Source organism: Bubalus bubalis, chromosome 4 (assembly GCF_019923935.1).
Source record: "Bubalus bubalis isolate 160015118507 breed Murrah chromosome 4, NDDB_SH_1, whole genome shotgun sequence".
Classification (NCBI taxonomy): Eukaryota; Metazoa; Chordata; class Mammalia; order Artiodactyla; family Bovidae; genus Bubalus; species Bubalus bubalis.
The window spans coordinates 4,031,544-4,051,090 of NC_059160.1; the positions used below are offsets into that span (position 1 = coordinate 4,031,544).

Sequence of the window (19,547 nt, forward strand, 5' to 3'; positions counted from 1 at the left end):
GAAGGGAAGGAGTCCAGGAGTGCAGGTGACCGGGACTTGCAGCGGACTCCCAGCCAAAGGGCACATCTCGGGTGAATCCTAGTGAACCCGAGCAGAGCCTGAGGTCAGCTCCCAGACAGATTAGCATTTGACCCTCCCTTGGGCCTCGTTATCCACCAGCTGGGGAGGCACAGGGCTCACCTCGGCAGCGGTCATTCAGGTAGGGGTCCTCTTGTTCCTCCTCGATCTCAGAAACCTTAGCTAAGGGGAAAGAGGCAAAGACACGTTTGTGCACACGCTGTCCACACGGTGGTCCACACCCACATGAGCACACAGGCCACTCCAAATGTTTTCTCTTCTTGTAAATATCAGGCAGCTAATACCTGTCTGTACGTCTTCTTATAAACAGCTCAGTGTTCATTTCATCCTTTTGAAAAACAGAATCACACTTATAAAACAAAATGTCGCTAAGTCTCTAAAAGATCTATTATACCAGAAACGGCAGCGGCATGAGGGCCTGTTAGTCATCCACGCAATGCCAAGTGTGGTTATGTTGTCAACATTACTTGAATATTTCCACAAATGCAACAACCACAGCCCTACTATAAACTCAGTCACACCCTCCAAACAAGGCAACACACCTGGTATAAGCTTATTGTTACGGGTTGAACTGTGGGTCCCATCTCCCCACCCACCCCCCCACAGAAGATGTGAAGTCCTAACCCCCAGTGTCTGGGGACATGATCTTATTTTGGAGAAGGGTCACTGCAGATGATCAGGTTTAGATGAGGTCGTGAGAGGGGGCCCTAATCCAAAGACAAGTGTCCTTACAAAAAGGGGACATTTGGACTCCATGGCAGATACACAGAAGAAAAGAGAGTGGAGAAACAGGGAGAAGACAGGCATCTCCAAGCCAAGGGATACCGGGGGAGATACTTGGAAGGCCTAGCCCTGCCAACACCATGGTCTCGGACTTCTGGCCTCCAGGCTGGGAGACAATATCTCTGTTGTTTAAGCCCCCCAGTCTGTGACGCCTTCCTAGGGCAGCCCCAGGAAGAGAATACACAGATTTCATCCACTTGGCCTGCAAAGTTCAATTTAGTGCCAGTCATCCATAGTCACTCACTCAGCTTGTTCAACAAAGGTATCTGAGCACCTGCTCTGAGGGTGAAGCACTTGGCACAGACAAGGCCCCCCACCTTAATAAAAAGAGTCAACAGAGGGGGTGGTCCAGTGGCTAAGACTCTGCCCTCCCAATGCAGGGGGCCCAAGTTTGATCCCTGATCAGGGAACTAGATCCCACAAGATGCAACGAAGAGTTCACATGTCAGAACTAAAAGATCCTGCATGCTGAAACTAAGACCCACTGAAGTCAAATAAATAAATAAAAATGTTTTTAAAAGAGATTCAACACGGCAACAGAACAAAGAGTGAGGCGGCGGGGGGCCAGGGCCCTGATTTAAAGGGCGGTATTGCACTGCAGTTCTGACATAAAGGAAATGCGTTAGCCCTTTTAACTCGGGTGGATACACCCAGGAATCCCTAGACAACTTGAAAACCAAGCCCCCTGCTGATGGAAGCCGCCACAAGATGGAATGACAGTGACCACAACTCCATCGCAATTCAGCAGCCATCACATTGCAAGGCTGGGTGGGAAAGTACAAACCCAGGGTCTCCTCAGTGCAGCCACGCCTACAGGAGAGAAGCAAAGAAAGACAGAAAAAAGACGGAGAGGAAATGCAACCCAATGGAAACAGTGCCCATCTCTGTGTTGATTTCCTCTTCCTTCTACCTTCCCGTGTCTTCTAAAACACATATGTGTGAGAGCATGATACACCCACACAGAAAACAGACCTCAGCAAAAACACACACATTAGTAATTCTGCAGTAAATTTCAATATAACATAATTTATAGACACTATGCAAAGGACACAGGAAGGCTCCCCTTGTGGCTCAGACGGTAAAGAATCTGCCTGCATTGCGGGAGACCTGGATTCGATCCCTGGGTCGGAAAGACACCCCAGAGAAGGAAATGGCAATCCACTCCAGTATTCTTGCCTGGAGAACCCCATGGACAGAGGAGCATGGTGGGCTACAGTCCATGGTGTCGCAAGAGCTGAACACGACTGAGCAAATGATACTTTCACATCAAAATATGGGAAGGGTCCCTAAATAATTCAAAAACTTTTCAGCTGGGAAGAAACTAAGCAAGAGACCTTTAGGGTGTGAGTCATCTCTAGGTTGGGAGGCTGGGAGCACCTTTGCTCAGAGTGGTTAATTTGGATGCAACTAGAGATGACCATTAATGGCAGAAAGAGAAGGGGAACTAAAGAGCCTCTTGATGAAGGTGAAAGAGGAAAGTGGAAAAGATGGCTTAAAACTCAACACTCAAAAAACAGATCATGGCATCCGGTTTCATCACTTCATGACAAATAGATGGGGAAAATGTGGAAATAGTGTCAGATTTCATTTTTTGGAGGGGCTCCAAAATCAATGCAGACGGTGACTGCTTGCTCTTTGGAAAAATAGTTACGAAAAACCTAGACAAATGTATTAAAAAGCGAGACATCACTTTGCCAAGAAAGGTCCACAGAGTCAATTATGATTTTTCCAGTAGTCATGTATGGACGTGAGAGTTGGAGTACAAAGACTGAACGCTGAAGAACTGATGCTTTTGAACTGTGGTGTTGGAAAAGACTCTTGAGAGTCCCTTGGAGAGCAAGATTAAACCAGTCAATCCGAAAGGAAATCAATCCTGAATATTCATTGGAAGGACTGGTAATGAAGGTAAAGTTTCAAAACTTTGGCCACATGATGCAAAGAACTGACTCATTAAAAAAGACCCTGATGCTGGGAAAGATTGAGGGCAGGAGGAGAAGGGGAGGACAGAGGATGAGATGGTTGGATGGCATCACCGACTCAACGGACGTGAGTTTGAGCGAGCTCCGGGAGTTGGTGATGGACGGGGAGGCCTGGAGTGCTGCCGTCCGTGGGGCTGCAAAAAGCCAGACACGACTGAGTGACTGAACAAGAGATGATCACAGGGCTTCCCTGGTGGCTCAGTGGTCAAGAATTGGGATCCCTGGGTCAGGAAGATGCCCTGGAGAAGGAAATGGCAACCCACTTCGGTGTTCCTGCCGGGAAATCCTATGGGCAGAGGAGCCTGGTAGGCTACAGTCCACAGAGTCGCAAATGAGTCAGACACGACTTCATGACTAAACACGAGATGGTCACACTGAGTGAAGCGAGTCAGAAAGAGAAGGACAAATACCACATGCTCTCACTTATTTGTGGAATCTAAAACACGACTCAAATGAGCCTATCTATGAACAGACAGTGTCACAAACAGAGCAGACCAGTGGCTGCCACAGGAGAGGGTCCTGGTGCAGCATGGACTGGAGGCTGGGGTTAGCAGATGAAAGCGATTACAGACAGAACGGAAGAACAACAGGGTCCTGCTGCGCAGCCCAGGGAACTGCATTCCACATCCCGTGATAACCCATAATGCAAGAGCATATGAGGAAGAACGCCCGTGTACGCATAACAGAATCACTGCGCTGTGCAGCAGAATTTAACACAACACTGTAATCAACCCTCACATCAAGAAGTAGTAATCAACCCTACTAGACGCTAAAAAAAGAGAGAGGAGAAAAAAGGAGGTTTGATCTGGGGACCCTTCATTCACATGGCATTACATCCTGGCAAGGCCCAAGTCCCTGCCACGTCCAGGCACAGGCCAGGGTGATGGAACCATCCTCCAGAGGATTCACGGTGACAAGGTCAGGGGCATTTATGAGAAACTGCTACCTGGGTGATGAAGTTATCGAGATTTCCACAGCATTCTTTGGGGGCTAGTATGCTGGGCAAAGAATGCGAGAAGAGGAATCTGGAATCTAAGCTTCTTGCAGCTTCAGTCGCCCAATCTGTAGAATGGGCGTAACCAAGATACACCCCAGCACAGCTCTACCCAAAAGAACAGGGTTCTTTCCCCCATCTTAGATAACTCACACTTCCATATAACAATAACAATATCGAAGATAACAACACTTCAATAACTCATAATACAGCTTAGTAGAGAAAGAAGGTTAAGAAAACAGACACAAATCCCAATTTTATATTTAGATTAAACAGATCTGTGTATGTGTGTGTGTTCAGTCGTGTCCAACTCTGCAACCCATGGACTGTAGCCCGCCTGGCTTGTCTGTCCATGGGATTGTCTAGGCAAGAACACTGGAGTGGGTTGCCATTTCCTTCTCCAGGGGATCTTCCCGACCCAGAGATAGAACCCAGGTGCCCCGCATCGCAGGACAATTCTTTACCATCTGAGCCACCCGGGACGCCCAGACATGAGTTACTCTATATCAAATGCTTAGAGAAGTTTCTAAAAGGCTTACTGTCCATTTCTGTACTTATTTTACCTCAGGCCGTACTGGTCTGTGGGCCCCCCATGTGGCCCCGTGGTAGCACACAGTAGGCCCACAGTAAACGTCAGCGGAAGACAGGAAGGCAGGTCTGTGTCTGAGTGGGGAGGGAACACAGGAAGTCCTCACAGAGACACCGAGCAAAGTCTGGGGCAAGGAATGAAGCCGATGAAAGGCAAGGGAGAAATAAGACATCTGGAGCAACAGAAAAGCTCAGAGACCATTAACGAACCAAGATATAAATCAACAAAAGTCCTCCCTGGAGACACAGGAGAAAGTCTCCACCAGGGTGAAGAATCTGAGTTTGTTTAGAGTGAAAACGTCATCTCTGATTTCAAAAGTCAAGGAGGGAGCCAGAACATGGTTCCAGTCCCCCTTTATGACTAAGAAATCTGAAGTCAGCTGCACGGCAGAGTCCAGGACTTGAGAAGTCAAAACAAAGAATGAAAGACAGGTCACTTGACCCAGGACCCCAAAGCCATAGGAACGGACAGCCTGGCTCAGGGAGCACTGGCCTGTGAGCTCTTCCTCTGACCTGCTCCCTGCCCCTTCCCCCACATTGAACAGAGGGCAGACGGAGCTCAGACTGAGAAGGCAAAGGTCCCACGCAGGCAGCAAGCTTGGGGCAGAGCAGACGCCTGAAATTTTCCAGGGCTGTTTCCATTATGGCATAGGAAACCATTGCATAAGTGGAAGAGATGATTAGACAACCGAGAAGTTTCCTGAACCGTGTAACTGAACCATGCCCCAAGGCTTCAGGACTGACGTGGCTTCAGACAAATGGGGGGGTGGGGAGCTAAACTGATGGAAATACAGCTGGGAGCTGTTTTGAAGCTGCTTTAGGGGGATCACTGGCCCCTACATTATGTTTGAATGCTCACAGCCTGCTGCTAATGAGTGGTGCCCCCAGCCTCTTGTCCACGTCGTCAGCTCCAGATGGAGAGAGGGCACTGGCCCAGCGTCGGAAGGCCAGAGTTCTGCCTCCGCCGTGTGCTGGCCACGTGACCTTGAATGCCAGGACCTCATCTGTGAAACATGGTGAACGACAGCGCGGCCAGCTACCTATGCTGCCCGAGGCGGCTGGTGGGACGAAACGAACTGTGACGGCAAACGCCGTGTACCGCTTCTCCCATTTCATCCCCGAGTGAGTGGGACTGTAGGCATCCCCATTTCACAGATGAGGAAACTGAGACCTGGATCCATCAGGTTGCCCCAAATACATGTCAGGACAGGGACATGAACACAGATTCGTCAGATCCCAGATTCCAAGCCCTCGGTTTCACTCCAGGACAGCGAGAAGCATGAACCTGCTCTGACAACCAGAACTGGTCTCTGCAGAGTTAAGGCAACGGTCAACACACAAGCCCACACCACCCGTGATGGTCAGCTTTAGATGTCCACTTGGTGGGGCTACAGTACTCAGATATTTGATCCAGCACCAGTCTGGACACAGCTGGGATGGTATGTTTTAGATGAGATTGACCCTTCAATCAGCAGACTTTGAATAAAGCAGACAGCCCTCCATCAAGTGGGTGGGCCTCATCCAATCAGGCAAAGGCCTTAAGAGAAGGACTGGCCTCCCCCAAGCAAGAAGGAACTCTGATAGGAGACGGCCTTCCGAACTGAGCCAGAAGATGAGTGTTCTCCTGGGCGTCCAGCCTGCGTACACAGCCTGCAGGTTTCGAACCTGCCAGCCGCCCTAGTTGTGCGAGCCAGTGAATTAAACCCTTCTCTCCCTCTCTCCCCACACCCTATTGGTTCTGCTTCTCTAAATAACCTCGACCGACTGCCCTGCCCCAGAGGAAAGAAAAGGGGGACTTACCTGTTTCTTGGAGGTCCCCGCCGTCCCCCGGGGCAAAGTCTGCTGTCTCCTGGCCCTTGACGCAGCACGCCCGGAAGACCAGCCCGCACTGGTAGCCGACCATGAGGCTGTACTCACAGCTCTGGCCCTGGGCCTGGGCCGCCCGCCCCAGCAGGCAGCAATGGCAGCACCTCTGCAAACACAGGCAGAGACTCGATGGAGAAGCCAGACCCGTGACACGGCGGATCCCCCGGATCCCTCATCCCCGCCGTGGTAATTCTCCCCTGACGGGGAAGTCACACACCTGACTCGGCTGCCTTTTCTAACCGCTGCCAGGAAATAGCAAAGCCAGCTGAGCCCAAGGCTTGCTGCCCCCCGAACCTCATAGGTCCTGCCTTAAAGGCGCTGATCCTAGCACACGCTCCACAACACCTGTCTGCCCCCCAAACCCCAGCCGGTCCAGCAGGGCCTCCAGGGAGAGGGGGGCTAGGAGAGGGGCCCCTGGGGCTCCCACACGGGCTCCCTAAGGGTCCATGTCTTCTGCACGCTCTGAGATTTCTCTACCACGCCTGGAACGATGAATATACACCCGTCTCCTCCTCCTCACCCCAGGCAGGGTGGTTCAGATCGCAGGAAGAGAACCCCAAGACTGGTCAGCAGGTGAGGGACAGGGCTGCCACAGTCCCCTGTATGCCCCAGGGGTCCCCAAAGTCACGTCTGAAGCCCGGAAACAATATTCACCCCTGGCACATGAAAAGTTCCATTTCGGTCATCATTCTAAGAAACGCACAGAACGTTCCAAAGGTCTATGGCAGGAGCGGGGGAGGTGGTTTAGCCTGAGCTTCGTGGAAGCTGAGGGTCTCGCATTCTCCAGGAAGCACAGGAGCCCCAGTGACCTCCTCCACCTCATACGTCCTGAGTCATACTTCCCAGAAACATAAATGGCTCATTGGCCGAAGCGATCAGTTTCCACACCCGTTAGAATGTTCCAGGCCTTTCTCTGAAGTCTGAGGACCCAGGCAGAGCCCCCTTTCTGGAAGGCCGGCTCTAAGCATCTCAGGTCCCAGCTCCCAGGAACCCCCTTAACCAGCCCCCGCTCCCCTGCCCACCCAGCCTCCTCCCATGAAAAGCCCACAAAGGCTGAGGGCGGGCAGAGGGGCACTGGACCCCCAACTCCTCAATGTGGAATATCCCTCCACATCCCACTCTGTGTGAAAAGACGAGCCCCAGAAAGGAGCCCCACTCTCCCTCCCGGAATCCAGACTTCATTCCAATTATCGCTCCTTGAAATTACTTCATGGGCTCCTAACGGGGAACAGGAAATCTTTCTTCCAGGGAATCCGGTGTCGTCACCTGGCACCTCCACCAGAAACCCAGATGACAGGTTAATTAACTTTCCAAACTTGAGCTCCTCCTGGTCGGGCTGTTTTTCTCCCTTGGTAAGTGGTAAGGGAGGGACAGCCTAGTTTATTTGCAGTTTTCAGACCTCGGAACGCTCTCAGGAACCTCTCCACATCCGTGCAAAGATGCAGGCCTTCCACAGGGACAGAGGCCCCGGGGACCTGGCCTGGACCTGGAGTCGAGGGTGATGACATCCACTCATCGCTGACCTTCTGGACAGGGTTCCCTCTGGGCCAGATGACCCTGTCCCCAGCCCTGCCTCACTGCTGATCTCGAAAGGACCCTTGCTGAGAGGTCACTTTGGAGTGTGGGCCTCTCTGAACCTCAGTCTTTTCTTCTAGGGCAGTTATGGAGGCCATGCGTTCTCAGAGGCATACGTGGGGGCCCATTCTGAACTCTGACTAGCTGGGGAGAGTAGAGGCGTTTGAGGGCCTCCTGGGGGCGGGGGTGGGGATGCCTACCTTGAATTGAGGGTTCAGAAGGCCATGAGTCCAGGTAACCCATGCTCTGACCTCTGCGTCCCTGTTTGAAGCCCTGGGACTGGCAGTCCGTGGGCCTCAACCTTTGCGGCACCGGGGGCCGGTTTCACGGAAGACAGTTTTTCCACGAACTGGGGTGGAGGATGGTTTTGGGGCGATTCAAGCACACTGTTTATTGTGCGCTTTACATCTGATCTGATGCCGCTGTGGATCCAACAGCAGGCACCGGCACGCAGTCCGGAGGTTGGGGACCCCTGCTGGCAGTCTTCAGGGCAGGGCTGGGTCACTTCACCCCATTTCCCAGTGCTGGAAGGGGCCTGGGCTGCAGAGCTAAGAGTCTGCGCGCCCAATGCAGAGGATCCGGGTTCAATCTCTGTTCAGGGAACTAGACCCCGCATGCTGAAACCCTGGGGTGTTGCCCAGAGTTTACTGGGTAAATGGGAGCTGGTGGGGAGACCTGAGTGGCCCTTCCAGCCCCCAGGGCTTTGCACACCCTGCTGCTCAGAGGGAAAGGCTGTCTGAGTTCGGGGTGCAGGGAGGAGAGCGCCCCAGGCCTCGGACTGCAGAAGGGACGGCTGCGCCGGGAGGGCGGGTCCTCACCTTCACGAACATGGCCTCAAGGCTGGTGTTGTCGCCGCGCGGCGTGGCGCAGCTGTCCTGCTCGTTGGCCAGGTTGATGCCCGTGGCGCAGTGCAGCTCCTCCAGCTGGTTCTGGCAACACTGCTCCTGAACCATCCTGTGGGCAGAGGGTGTGGGATGTGCCAGGGGCTCTGCGGGGTTGGGAGGGTCTGCCAGGTGTACCCAGGGCCTGGGAGCAGTAGCCCCTCGGGGACGGCAGCCCTGTCACATTTGAGGGTCCCCCTCCTTCCCCCACCCCTGCCGCTCATCCACAGACACGCCGAGATACACACACAGCACCCGCATGCGGAAGGTGGTCAACAGTGTTTGATTAGAAAGACTGAATGCACGGCGGTGTCTGGGAGTGGTTTCGACAGGCCGACTTCATCTCTCTTGAGCGCTGAGCCTCATCCAGAGAAAGTTCCCAGCTATTTATAACACAAATCAGATTATGGCTGGGATTTTCCTGGTGGTCCTGTGGCTGATTCTGCGCTTCCAACGCAGGAGACAAGGGTTCAATACCTGGTCAGGGAACTAGACCCCACATGCTGCTACTAAAGATCCCACATGCTGCAATAAGACCCAGCACAGCCCAATGAGTTGGGTTTTTTTTAATTAAAAATAAATTTAAAAAACAGATGAGGGCTGGCTCGGGCCTGGACCCTCTCATCCTTTATTAATACGCATCTCCCCAGGTTCCAGAATCAGAGGAAATAGCTCCAGCGAGGCAGAGGAGGTTGCCACAGCCAAGGGTGATGGATGGTAGCAACATTGAGCCTGGGCCACCGCACCCCCATCTCCTAGCCCTGCTAGGGTCTCCGGGAAGAAGGTCCACGAGGTGGATCTGCCAGAGGTGGTCCCTCAGACACAGCTCCAGGCAGGAGGGAAGGGACGTCAGGGAGCAAGAGGTGTGTGGTCACAGGCGTGGCTCCCCTCAGACCTCGGAGAACCTTGGCTCTGGGGTTGCCAACAAGGGCAGGAAGAGCTGCCAGGCCTGCGCTGGACCGGAGAGGGTGGGGCCCCGCCGGCCTCCCGGTGTGGCCGGCCAGGCGACCTTGGCCCCAGCCTCCACTCTGTGGGGCTGGAGCTCCTCACCCAGCTTCTCATGCACTTCTAGAACTGTCCATGGGTTCCAGCCTGGATCTATCAATACACACAGAGATAGACTGCAGGTTTAGTTCCAGACCACCACGGTAAAATGAGTCACACAAATTCTCTAGTTCCTTGGAGCATATAAAATTTACGCTTGCACTGTGCTGCAGCCCATAAAGTGTGCAGTAGCGTTATGTCTAGAAAGTAAAACATACCTTAATAAAAATCATCATTGCTAAAGAATGCTAGCCATCATCTGACAGCATGGAATTACCACAAACCTTCAATTTGTTAAAAAAAAAAAATTCCAACCTTTGAAGCATAAGAAAATGAAACATGCCTATACTCTGTTACCACACATTGGCTCATGCCCTTGGTGAATTTGCAAATAACCGGCATTTTACTAAATTGTTAGGGAGAGCAAACAGATGTGGGTCCAACTGTCCGTTCATTCAAAGATGTTTACTGGCTGAACAGAAAAAAACGAGTGTTGTGGAGAACTTGAACCCTTGTGCACTGTGGGTGGGAGTGTTAGATGGTGCAGCATGGCAGTTCCTCAAAAAATTTCAGACAGAATGAGCATAGGATCCAGCGATCCCAACTCTGGGTATAAACCTGGAAGGATAGAAAGCAGTTGACTCAGACACTGGCGCACCTAGGTTCACGGCAGCGTGATTCATAACCGCCAGAAGACGGCAGCAACCCAAGCATCCATCGAGGAACAGACAAGCCAAGTGTGGTCTGCACATACAAAGGAGCTGAACACGGCCTCCACCAGGAAGAAAACCCGAACACGTGTTACAAGGTGGAGAAACGCTGAGGACAGAGAGCTAAGTGAACGAAGCCAGACACAAAAGAATACTGTGATTCCATTTGTATGAGGGACCCAGAAGAGTCAAACTCATGAAGATGGGAAACAGAAGGGATGGGCTGGGGCAGGGAGGGTAACAAGGAGTTTCTGCCTCAGCTTAGGAAGATGAAAAGTTCTGGGGATGGTGAGACAGTGATGCAAATATACTGAACTGTACCCCTAAACATGGTCACGATGGTGCAATCTGCAGGAAATGGCACCCCACTCCAGTATTTGTGCCTGGAAAATTCCATGGGCAGAGAAGCCTGGAGGGTTACAGTCCAGGGAGCCATAAAGAGTTGGACATGACTGAGTATTATGTATATTTTACTGCAATTAAAAAAAATTTTTTTTGGTTGCAACCCTACTGTGTGCCAGGCCCATGCAGAGGCTTCAGGGATGAGAGGGATGTCCTGGAGGTCCTTCTGGGATAGCAGTTATGACACTCTGCACTGGTGGGCTTGGGCCAGAGCTAGGCGTCCGGAGAACTGGACAGTGGTTTAGTTGCTCAGTCATGTCCACCTCTTTGCAACCCCATGGACTATAGCCCGTCAGGCTCCTCTGTCCGTGGGATTTCCCAGGTAAGAATACTGGAGTGGGTTACCATTTCCTCCTCCAGGGATCTTCCTGACCCAGGGATCGAACCTGAGTCTCCTGCATTGCAGGCGGATTCGGAGCTGCTCTCCCCTTACTACCCTTCGACTTGGACAAGAGATCTTGCATTCACCTGGCTGGCTTGCTCGCCTCCTTCAGGCCCTGGTGAGACACCCATTCTCAGCAAGGTGCCCTCAAACATCTCTATCTGAAATCTTAAACCCACTCTGATCAGGAGACCCAGCCTCTTGTCCCTGGGCTTTCCTTTCCCATGATACCTCGTGCCTTCTTACAAACCAGAGGCTTTACCATGTCATCATCTGCATCCTCTGAAGAGATTTTGCTTATTTTGTTCATTGATTTATCTCCATCTCCTCCAGGATAGCCTCAATACAAATTGTGAAATAAATGAAGGGCTTCAGAGAGTGACTGGTGGATTGAGAAACATCAGCTCAGGATCTGCTTTAGGTTTCGACTCCATGCTAACATGCTAAGTCAACTCAGTCATGTCTGACCCTTTGCAATCTTATGGACTATAGTCCGCCAGGCCCTATAGCCCGCCAGGCCCTTCTCTCCATGGGATTTTCCAGGCAAGAATACTGGAGTGGGTTGCCATTTCCTCCTCCAGGGGATCTTCCCTACCCAGGGATTGAACCCACGTCCCCTAGGTATCCTGCATTGGCAGACAGGTTCTTCACCACTAGCACCACTTGTGAACTCCATGTGGATCCAAATTCCCTCGTGGGCTGCATTCAACCCAAAGTTTTAGGCAAATTTATATTTGGGCTTCCCTCATAGCTCAGTCAGTGAAGAATCTGCCTGCAATGGAGGACACCCGGGTTCAATTCCTGGGTCGGGAAGATCCCCTGGAGGAGGAAATGGCAACCCACTCCAGTATTCTTGCCTGGAGAATCCCATGGACAGAGGAGCCTGGCGGGCTGCAGTCCACGGGGTCATAAGAGCCGGACACGACTGAGCGACTGAACCACCACATTTGGGTCACAAGGCCAATCGTATTTGGTTGAGACTATAATGCACGGCGATGCCTGAAGTGAAACCTCACCTGCCATCTCTCCTGATCACCCCCAAATGTGCCATGTGTCAGAGGCTTGGGCAGAAGCCACACATGCCCGGCTAGAACCCGGGTGCGCTGGGAGGTGCCGGGGCGCCCACAGTCCTCTCCGATCCTCTCACTTACCAGTGTGTCAACCCTGGGCTTCTTAGGCACCACAGAACCCTGGGCGCCCTCCTCCCCCAGCTCTGCCCAGGAGGGCTCGGCCTGGGGCCTGTCCACCCATGCAATCCCATTCTCCTCACCCTGAGCTTAGAACAGCACCAGGGATCCATCAGGATTTGCCAAATGAATGAAAACTTAAAACCCGAGGGCCTGGCACAATGACACTTTGAAGGAGAAAAATAACGCTGGAATTATTGAGTGACCAGGTAGGTGGCTGTTAGTTCTTGTTTCCTGTACCCTTTAACTTATAAATGCACCCTCATAACCCAGATTTGATTTCTGACCTGCTCTCTCCCTTCTCTCCCTTCATTAAAAACACTGAACTTGTGGGGCCTTCCCTGGCAGCCCAGTGGATAGGATTCTGTTCTTCCTCTACAAGCACAGGTTTCAGCCTTGGTTGGGGAGCTAAGATCCTGCATGCTGCGAGCTGCAGCCAAAAAAAATTTTTTTTTAATAAAAATGCTTTTTAAAAAAGAAAGACTAGGACAGAAACACAGAGAGAGAGAAGACATGAGGACGTGGGGAGAAGGTGGCATCTCCAACCCCAGGAGAGAGGCGTCAGGAGGAACTAGGATCTCAGACGGCTGTCTTCAGACTGTGAAGCAGTAAATGTCTGTGGTTTAAGCCGCCCGGGCAGAGGTGTCTGTGCTGGTGGCCTGAGCAGACGAGTACACTCTTCTGCCTAGGGTGGTGGTCCCGGCTGCTTCCCTCCCCTCGGTCATCATCACTGTCCTGGTTTAACATTTGGGGAAACCAAGGGTCCAAGCTGGCTCAAGTCACACAGCCTGAAAGCAAGCCCGATGGGTCCCCAGGGCCTGTCTGCCTTTCTGGGCCCAGTCTGTAAACAGAATGTTTGGCACTCACCAGCTAGCTTCGCCCCAAACTGCCAGCCACCCTCTGACATTTCTAGTGCGAAGCCTCACGCCAAGATCTCAGCTCTTACTCATCAGACACGCCGTAAATCCTCATGGCACAGTCTCCCACTCAGTTCAGACAATCCGAGCGCCCTCTTCTCTCCTTCCCTTGTTTGGTCTATAATGCTTTCGACTTTTCAAGAATTTCCTCAATGGAGCTTTACATCCTCCGTCACTGCTGGCAGGCAGCAGCCTCTCAATGCTCGATGCCAACACAAATGCAAGACTCCAGAATGAGGCGGAAGAGCCTCCCCTGCGCATTCTTTCTGTCTGTGGCAGCTCTCCATCCAGCACCCCCAGGTCAAAGCTGCCTTGGCTCGGACCAGGAGCAGAGAGCATGAATGGATGGCATTTGATGGAACATGTTCATACCCTCGCCTCCCGACCTCTGCTCCCCAGGCAAGCAGATCTGGGTCCAAGTCCTAATGCCTCTAGCTGAGCACTCTGGGGGAAAACTCAGTTTTCTCATCTGTAAAATGGGCCAGTAACAGAGTTAAACAAGATGCTGGGCAGCAAATGCCTAGCACAAAGTAGGTGCTTCCTAAAGACTTGTTATTATTTTTATATTATTTTGACAGTGATGATTGACATGACATGTATTTATCATTTATTATAAGCTTCCAGTCAGGTGTTCAGTCGCCTCAGTCGTGTCTGACTCTTTGTGACCCCATGGACTGTAGCCCACCAGGCTCCTCTGTTCATGGGGATTCTCCAGGCAAGATTACTGGAGTGGGTTGCCATTTCCTTCTCCAGGGGATCTTCCCAATCCAGGGATCGAACCTGGGTCTCCTGCACTGCTGGCAGATTCTGTACCACTGAGTCACCAGGGAAGCCCATTGTAAGCTTGCTGCTGCTGCTGCTAAGTCGCTTCAGTCATGTCCGACTCTGTGCGACCCTATAGACGGCAGCCCACCAGGCTCCCCCGTCCCCAGGATTCTCCAGGCAAGAACACTGGAGTGGGTTGCCATTGCCTTCTCCAGTGCATGAAAGTGAAAAGTGAAAGGGAAGTCACTCAGTCGTGTCCGACTCTTAGCGACCCCATGGACTGCAGCCCACCAGGCTCCTCCATCCATGGGATTTTCCAGGCAAGAGTACTGGAGTAGGGTGCCATTGCCTTCTCTGATTGTAAGCTTACGTCCTCCCAAAACTCTGAAGGAGCTTGAGTTAATTTAGAGAGAGAGGAATAAACATAGCTGATCCAGATGCTGGCTACCGCATAAAGTGGACAATGGCCTAGGAGGACTTTTGCTCTGGGACTGGCTTCGTCTGGGTGTCGGGGTCTGAAAGCGGCCGTGCTTTTACTGGCAAAGCACTTCCAGTGCTTTGAGATCACATGACCTCACCTGCCCCCAGTAACCACCCGCTTCTGGGTGACTTGGTCACAGTGCCCAGCTGTGGCAGCAAGGGCTGCAAACCCAGATCTTCTTGCGTGCAGCCTGGTGAAATGTCAGGATGCCCTGATAATGCCAGGGAGGAGGGGGAAGGGTAAGCGGAGACATGTACGAGGACCGTGGGGGCACAGAGGAGAGAGGGAGGCAGGGGTCAGCAGCCCACTGCACCCCCCGGCCCACAGCCTGGCCCTGGCGCCTAGCCTCCCCCCGGGGGTCTGCCACCCACTCTCCCTTCCTCTCCTGCTTTTGTCTAGAGGAGAGCTCTTCTGGTGAAGTGCTGGCAGACGTACCTGCATTCCTGGGATTCCGAGGCATAGGGCAGCGAGCAGGCCCTGTGCTCAGTGGCCATTCGATGTCCGTCTGCACAGCAAGCCTCCATGGAGACATCTGCGCCCGCTGTGCAGGGAGGAGAACAGGGTGACAGGCGGCAGGCGACTCACCACACCCCCCAGGGCCCCTGGGATGGGCAGCCTCCCTTGGGTGGCCGAGGGCGCCCTACTCCCGGCCGCACCATCTGCACACAGCATCCCAGGGTGATGCTGAAGCACCGTTCAGTCACTCAACAAGCACGTCCTGAAAACTCCACTGGGGCTGGGGCTGGGAGACCCAGGAGCGTGCTCCTCCTGGAAAGGCCTGACACCTCAACCACGATCTGTCAGGGCTGCGGCTCAGCACCCAGGATCCCTGCCCCAGGGCCAGAGGCTGGGGACACGGACAGCCCAGTGCTCAGGGTATCCAGGACACGACCAACTCACTCCTGCGGGGCTCAGAGACGGTTTGTCTCACTAAAGATAACAGTGCAGAATGGAGGAGGCCTGGAGCGTCCCCCAAATGGGGACAACCAAGGAAGGCTTCCCCCGAGAGTGGAGAGTGAACACCCAGGGGGAGGGCACCCGGGGGGAGGGCACCCAGCGGGGGGGAACCCGGGGGGGGGCACCTGGGGGGGAGGCACCCGGGGGGCAGGCACCCGGTAAGAGGGCACCCGGGGGGAGGGTACCTGGGATGAGGGCACCCAGGGGGGCACCCAGGGGGAGGGCACCCCGGGAGGGGCACCCAGGGGGGCACCCGGGGGCAAGGAACAGAAACCCAGGTGCCTCAATTGCAGCCAGCCTGCTCCGGGGGGAAGCAAGGAGCCTGCATTTCTGAGACCCACTCTGTGTTCTCATTTAACCATCACTGGCACTTGCTAGGGCCTCAGAACTGAAGCTGGTGAAAGTTTCTGCCCCAGACTTATCACAGATTCGCCTCTTTGCTTACAAAAATGAAAGATGGCCGCTGGCACACCCACGCCCTCACGGCTGCGCTGGGCACCCAGCCTTCCATCCACGGCCCAGGCTGCCCCGTGACGGGCCCCCCGGCTCACAGAAGGAGAGGACCCCATGGTTACCAAAGGCAGGAGCCGCCCAGCACCAGGGTACCCTCAGCCCCAGTTCCTTTCACGGCCAGGAGGGGGCGAGAGGGGCAACCGTCTCTGCACCAGGGCAGAAGGTCACCTCTGGGCAGGACATTTCAAAATTGGACTTTATGGAACATGCTTTCTCACGGCTAGCTTTTGCACACCCCATGGGGCAAATTCCACCACGCTTGGCACCGTTTCCTGGCACCAAGGGCCTTGGGTGTTCTGTTTGAGCCCACCATCCTTCTAAGGCCCAGCCCTCGAGGTGGCCCCAGAAGAGAGGGCCACTCCTGGACTCAGCTTGAGGCCAGTGTGTCCAGTAACACCAGCGGTGACGACCTGCCCACGGCCACCTCGACCGCCTCTGGGGAGAAACTGTGCCTGGAGCCCTGAGGCAGCAAGTGGTCACCCCCAGAAGACCCAGTGAGTGTGGTCCATGCCGGCGTGAAGAGCCAGAGGCTGGACAGGCCGTTTCCTCTTGAATTGCTTTTTATTCACTTATTTTTTAACACCAAAAACATTTTGCATTGAGGTACAGCCAATTAACAATGCTGTGGTAGTTTCAAGCCAACAGCGAAGGGACTCAGCCATACATAAACACGTATCCATCCTCCCCCAAATCCTTCTCCCACCCAGGCTGGCACATAACATTGAGCAGAGTTCCGTGTGCTGTGCAATGTCTTTCTTGATATCCATCTTAAATAGAGCAGTGTGTACATGACCTTCCCAAAGGCCCTAGCTATCCCTTCCCCACCCCCAGCAACCATAAATCTGTTTTCTAAGTCTGTGAGTCTCTTCCTGCTTCGTAAGTTCTTTGTATCATTTCTTTTTAGATTCCACATCCAAGGGATGTCACATGGTATTTCTTCTCCTCTGTCTGACTTACTTCACTCAGTATGACCATCTCGAGGTCCATCCATGTTGCTGCAAATGTACCGGCCACTTTCTGAGCCAGGAGAAGAAAGGGCCTCGCCAAGTCCCCTGACGGGGACCCCAGGACCCCCATCCCAGGCCTTCTGGGGAGCGCTGAGCAGAAGATCCACCCGCCCAACCCCGGCCTGGCAGTGGGAGTCCCCGGGGGCTGATTAAGGGTGACGGTCCATCCCAGGGCAAAGCCTGCCGGCCCACAGCCACGCGGCCACTTGACCCCTCCCCATCACAGCTGTCCTCCTCCACGCTCCCCCTCAAAGCCGTTTGGTGACTGTGGGGGACACCGTGGCCTGGGGCCCAGATAGTAATAAAGTGAGTGTCACTGGCTTCTCAAATGAGTGCTCCCCCATGGGGGGAGACTTCCGGTTGCGGGGATGACCTCCAGGGGTCCCACTCCTTCCTTCCTTCCTTCATTTTTGCTCCAATTGATTTTAAGAAAAGTTTTCACGAAACACCAGCCCTGACTGTCACAGATACGATGCCCGTGGTTCACTCGCAGGATGACGGTGACCAGCCACGTGGCCGGATGCTGAGGCCAATATCCCCCCGCAGCCCAACCCCTGCGGGCCCCAAGTAGCTCTCCCGCCTGCGGCCTTGCCCCCTGGGGCTCTCATAGCGCCTCCAGCCCTGGCCCACCCCGCCCCTGCCCGATCCAGCCTCTCCCCGCCTCCTGTAGCCCGCCTGCCAGCAGCCCGGCCTGGAGCAAACTCTCCATTGACAACATGTGTCTGCCTCGCCCTCCCACCCACGCAGAGCTGGGCCTGCTTCTCATCCCGAACCTCAGCTCAAAGCTGGCCCTTCACAGTGACAGGGTTGAATAGGAAGAGGATCAGCTTTGGAGCCAAACAGGCTTGGGATCTGATCCCAGGTTCAGCGCTTGCTTGCTCTGTGACCCTCCCTGGGCAGGACGCTTCACCTCTCTGAACCACGGCTTCCTCAGCAGCAAAATGGGGGTTCACGATGCCTTTGCAGAGTGGCTGAGGAGACGGATAGAGCTTATACAGTTCCGAGCACACAGGGAGCTCCAGTAAACAGTGGCTGCAGGACACGCGATAGGAACAAAGGAAATCTGCTTGCCGTTGCCCGTGAGGAATGGGGCAACACGGCCCCGTCCTGGGGTGCAGAACGGCTGGGGTACGAGTGGCGGCTCCTACACCTCCCTCAACTCTGGAAAAGGCGAGCGTGGGGCAAGAAAGCTCAGACTCCCGCAGCCTGCTCAGCAGGGCGAGAACTCTGTGCCCCAAGCTGCAGAAACATTTGGAAATGATTCCTGCTGGGGAGCCCTGAGCACTTTGAAGCTTATTCTCAGTAGAACAATAAAATGTGAAGTCCTTCCCTCAATCCAGAAACTTAGAATGTCCCCAGAATGCTCCAAGCCATAGAGCCGGAACTCCCAGCGGGGGGTCAGCACACCCTCCTCGGGTGGGAGGTGCCCCCCCAAGCACTCCCCCATCAGAGGGGTCACGGGGAGCCCACGGCGAGGCAGGACGGTGACTCGGCAGACGTCAGAGCAGACAGAACACTGTTGTCTTCCTCATAACAGCCCCACACGAAAGGGTCCCAGCCCTCCCACCCCCAACCCCTCACCCCCTTAAACTGCTGCTGATGCCACCGTGCCAGGCACGTCACACTGTTGGGTAGAAGTAGCTTTGTCTCCAGCCCATGCCCCGTCTCTGGGCATCTACATCACTTCTGATATTTCACTACAGGAACACACAGCTCTGGATTGAACATCTTCAACCCACCTTGTCTTCAGATTCTAAAGGTCCCCAACTTGGCTACTCCAATGAAACCAGGTTGAGTGCGACACGCTATCTTTCCTTATGTCCTATGGACATCAGTTACGTATGCATCCTTGGGTCAAAATTACTTTGGGTAACTTTCCCATAATTGTTGTTCTGAGGAGCTGACCACCCAACATTAAACAAAAACCCTTCCTTCAAACTGTTATTGTTGCTTTCTGGAGGTGATGGGAGAACCCCCTGCCGACATCACTTCTCCCACCCACACTCAGCAAGGACTCGGCACCATCGGCAGAAGGGGAAAGAGGGACGGAATTCTAGGCCGTGGCCCCACTCTGTCACAGGGCACATGGCTAGGCCGGGAGGGAGGCAAGAAGAGAACCGAGGTGTCAGCCCTACCTGATGCTACACCTCACCGGTACCAAGGGTTTCCGCAGTCGCCAACGGCATCAGGCCCACCACTCACGCCAGCAGACCCTGAAAGCATCTCCCAAAGGGTGTAAAATGGAAGAAACCTCAGGCACAGCCTCCGTGTCTGAGCCACCTTCCTAAATCATGCCATGAGAGCAACCTGAAGCGACAAGGTCATCACGGCTACTTCGGTCCCCAACCCTGGGAGCGATGCCACTCACTCACGCCCACCACACTCTCACTGGTCACTCAACACCCGTCCTGGGCAGGAAGTGCTCTTTAGAGAGAAGT

At 53.8% G+C, this 19,547-nt stretch overlaps 1 protein-coding gene across 2 annotated transcripts in view; it reads right to left on the reverse strand.

Moving 5' to 3' along the window:
• FBLN1 (fibulin 1) overlaps nucleotides 1-19,547 on the reverse strand; it is an 82,315-nt gene that overhangs the window by 53,930 nt on the left and 8,838 nt on the right. For both annotated transcript variants that reach the window (XM_025282688.3, XM_025282689.3), the window contains exons 2-5: nucleotides 15,068-15,173; nucleotides 8,682-8,817; nucleotides 6,223-6,394; nucleotides 181-240 (exon numbers count right to left, since the gene is read on the reverse strand). In XM_025282688.3, the coding sequence (XP_025138473.3) occupies nucleotides 181-240; nucleotides 6,223-6,394; nucleotides 8,682-8,817; nucleotides 15,068-15,173 (474 nt within the window). The remainder of the gene's footprint in view (nucleotides 1-180; nucleotides 241-6,222; nucleotides 6,395-8,681; nucleotides 8,818-15,067; nucleotides 15,174-19,547) is intronic.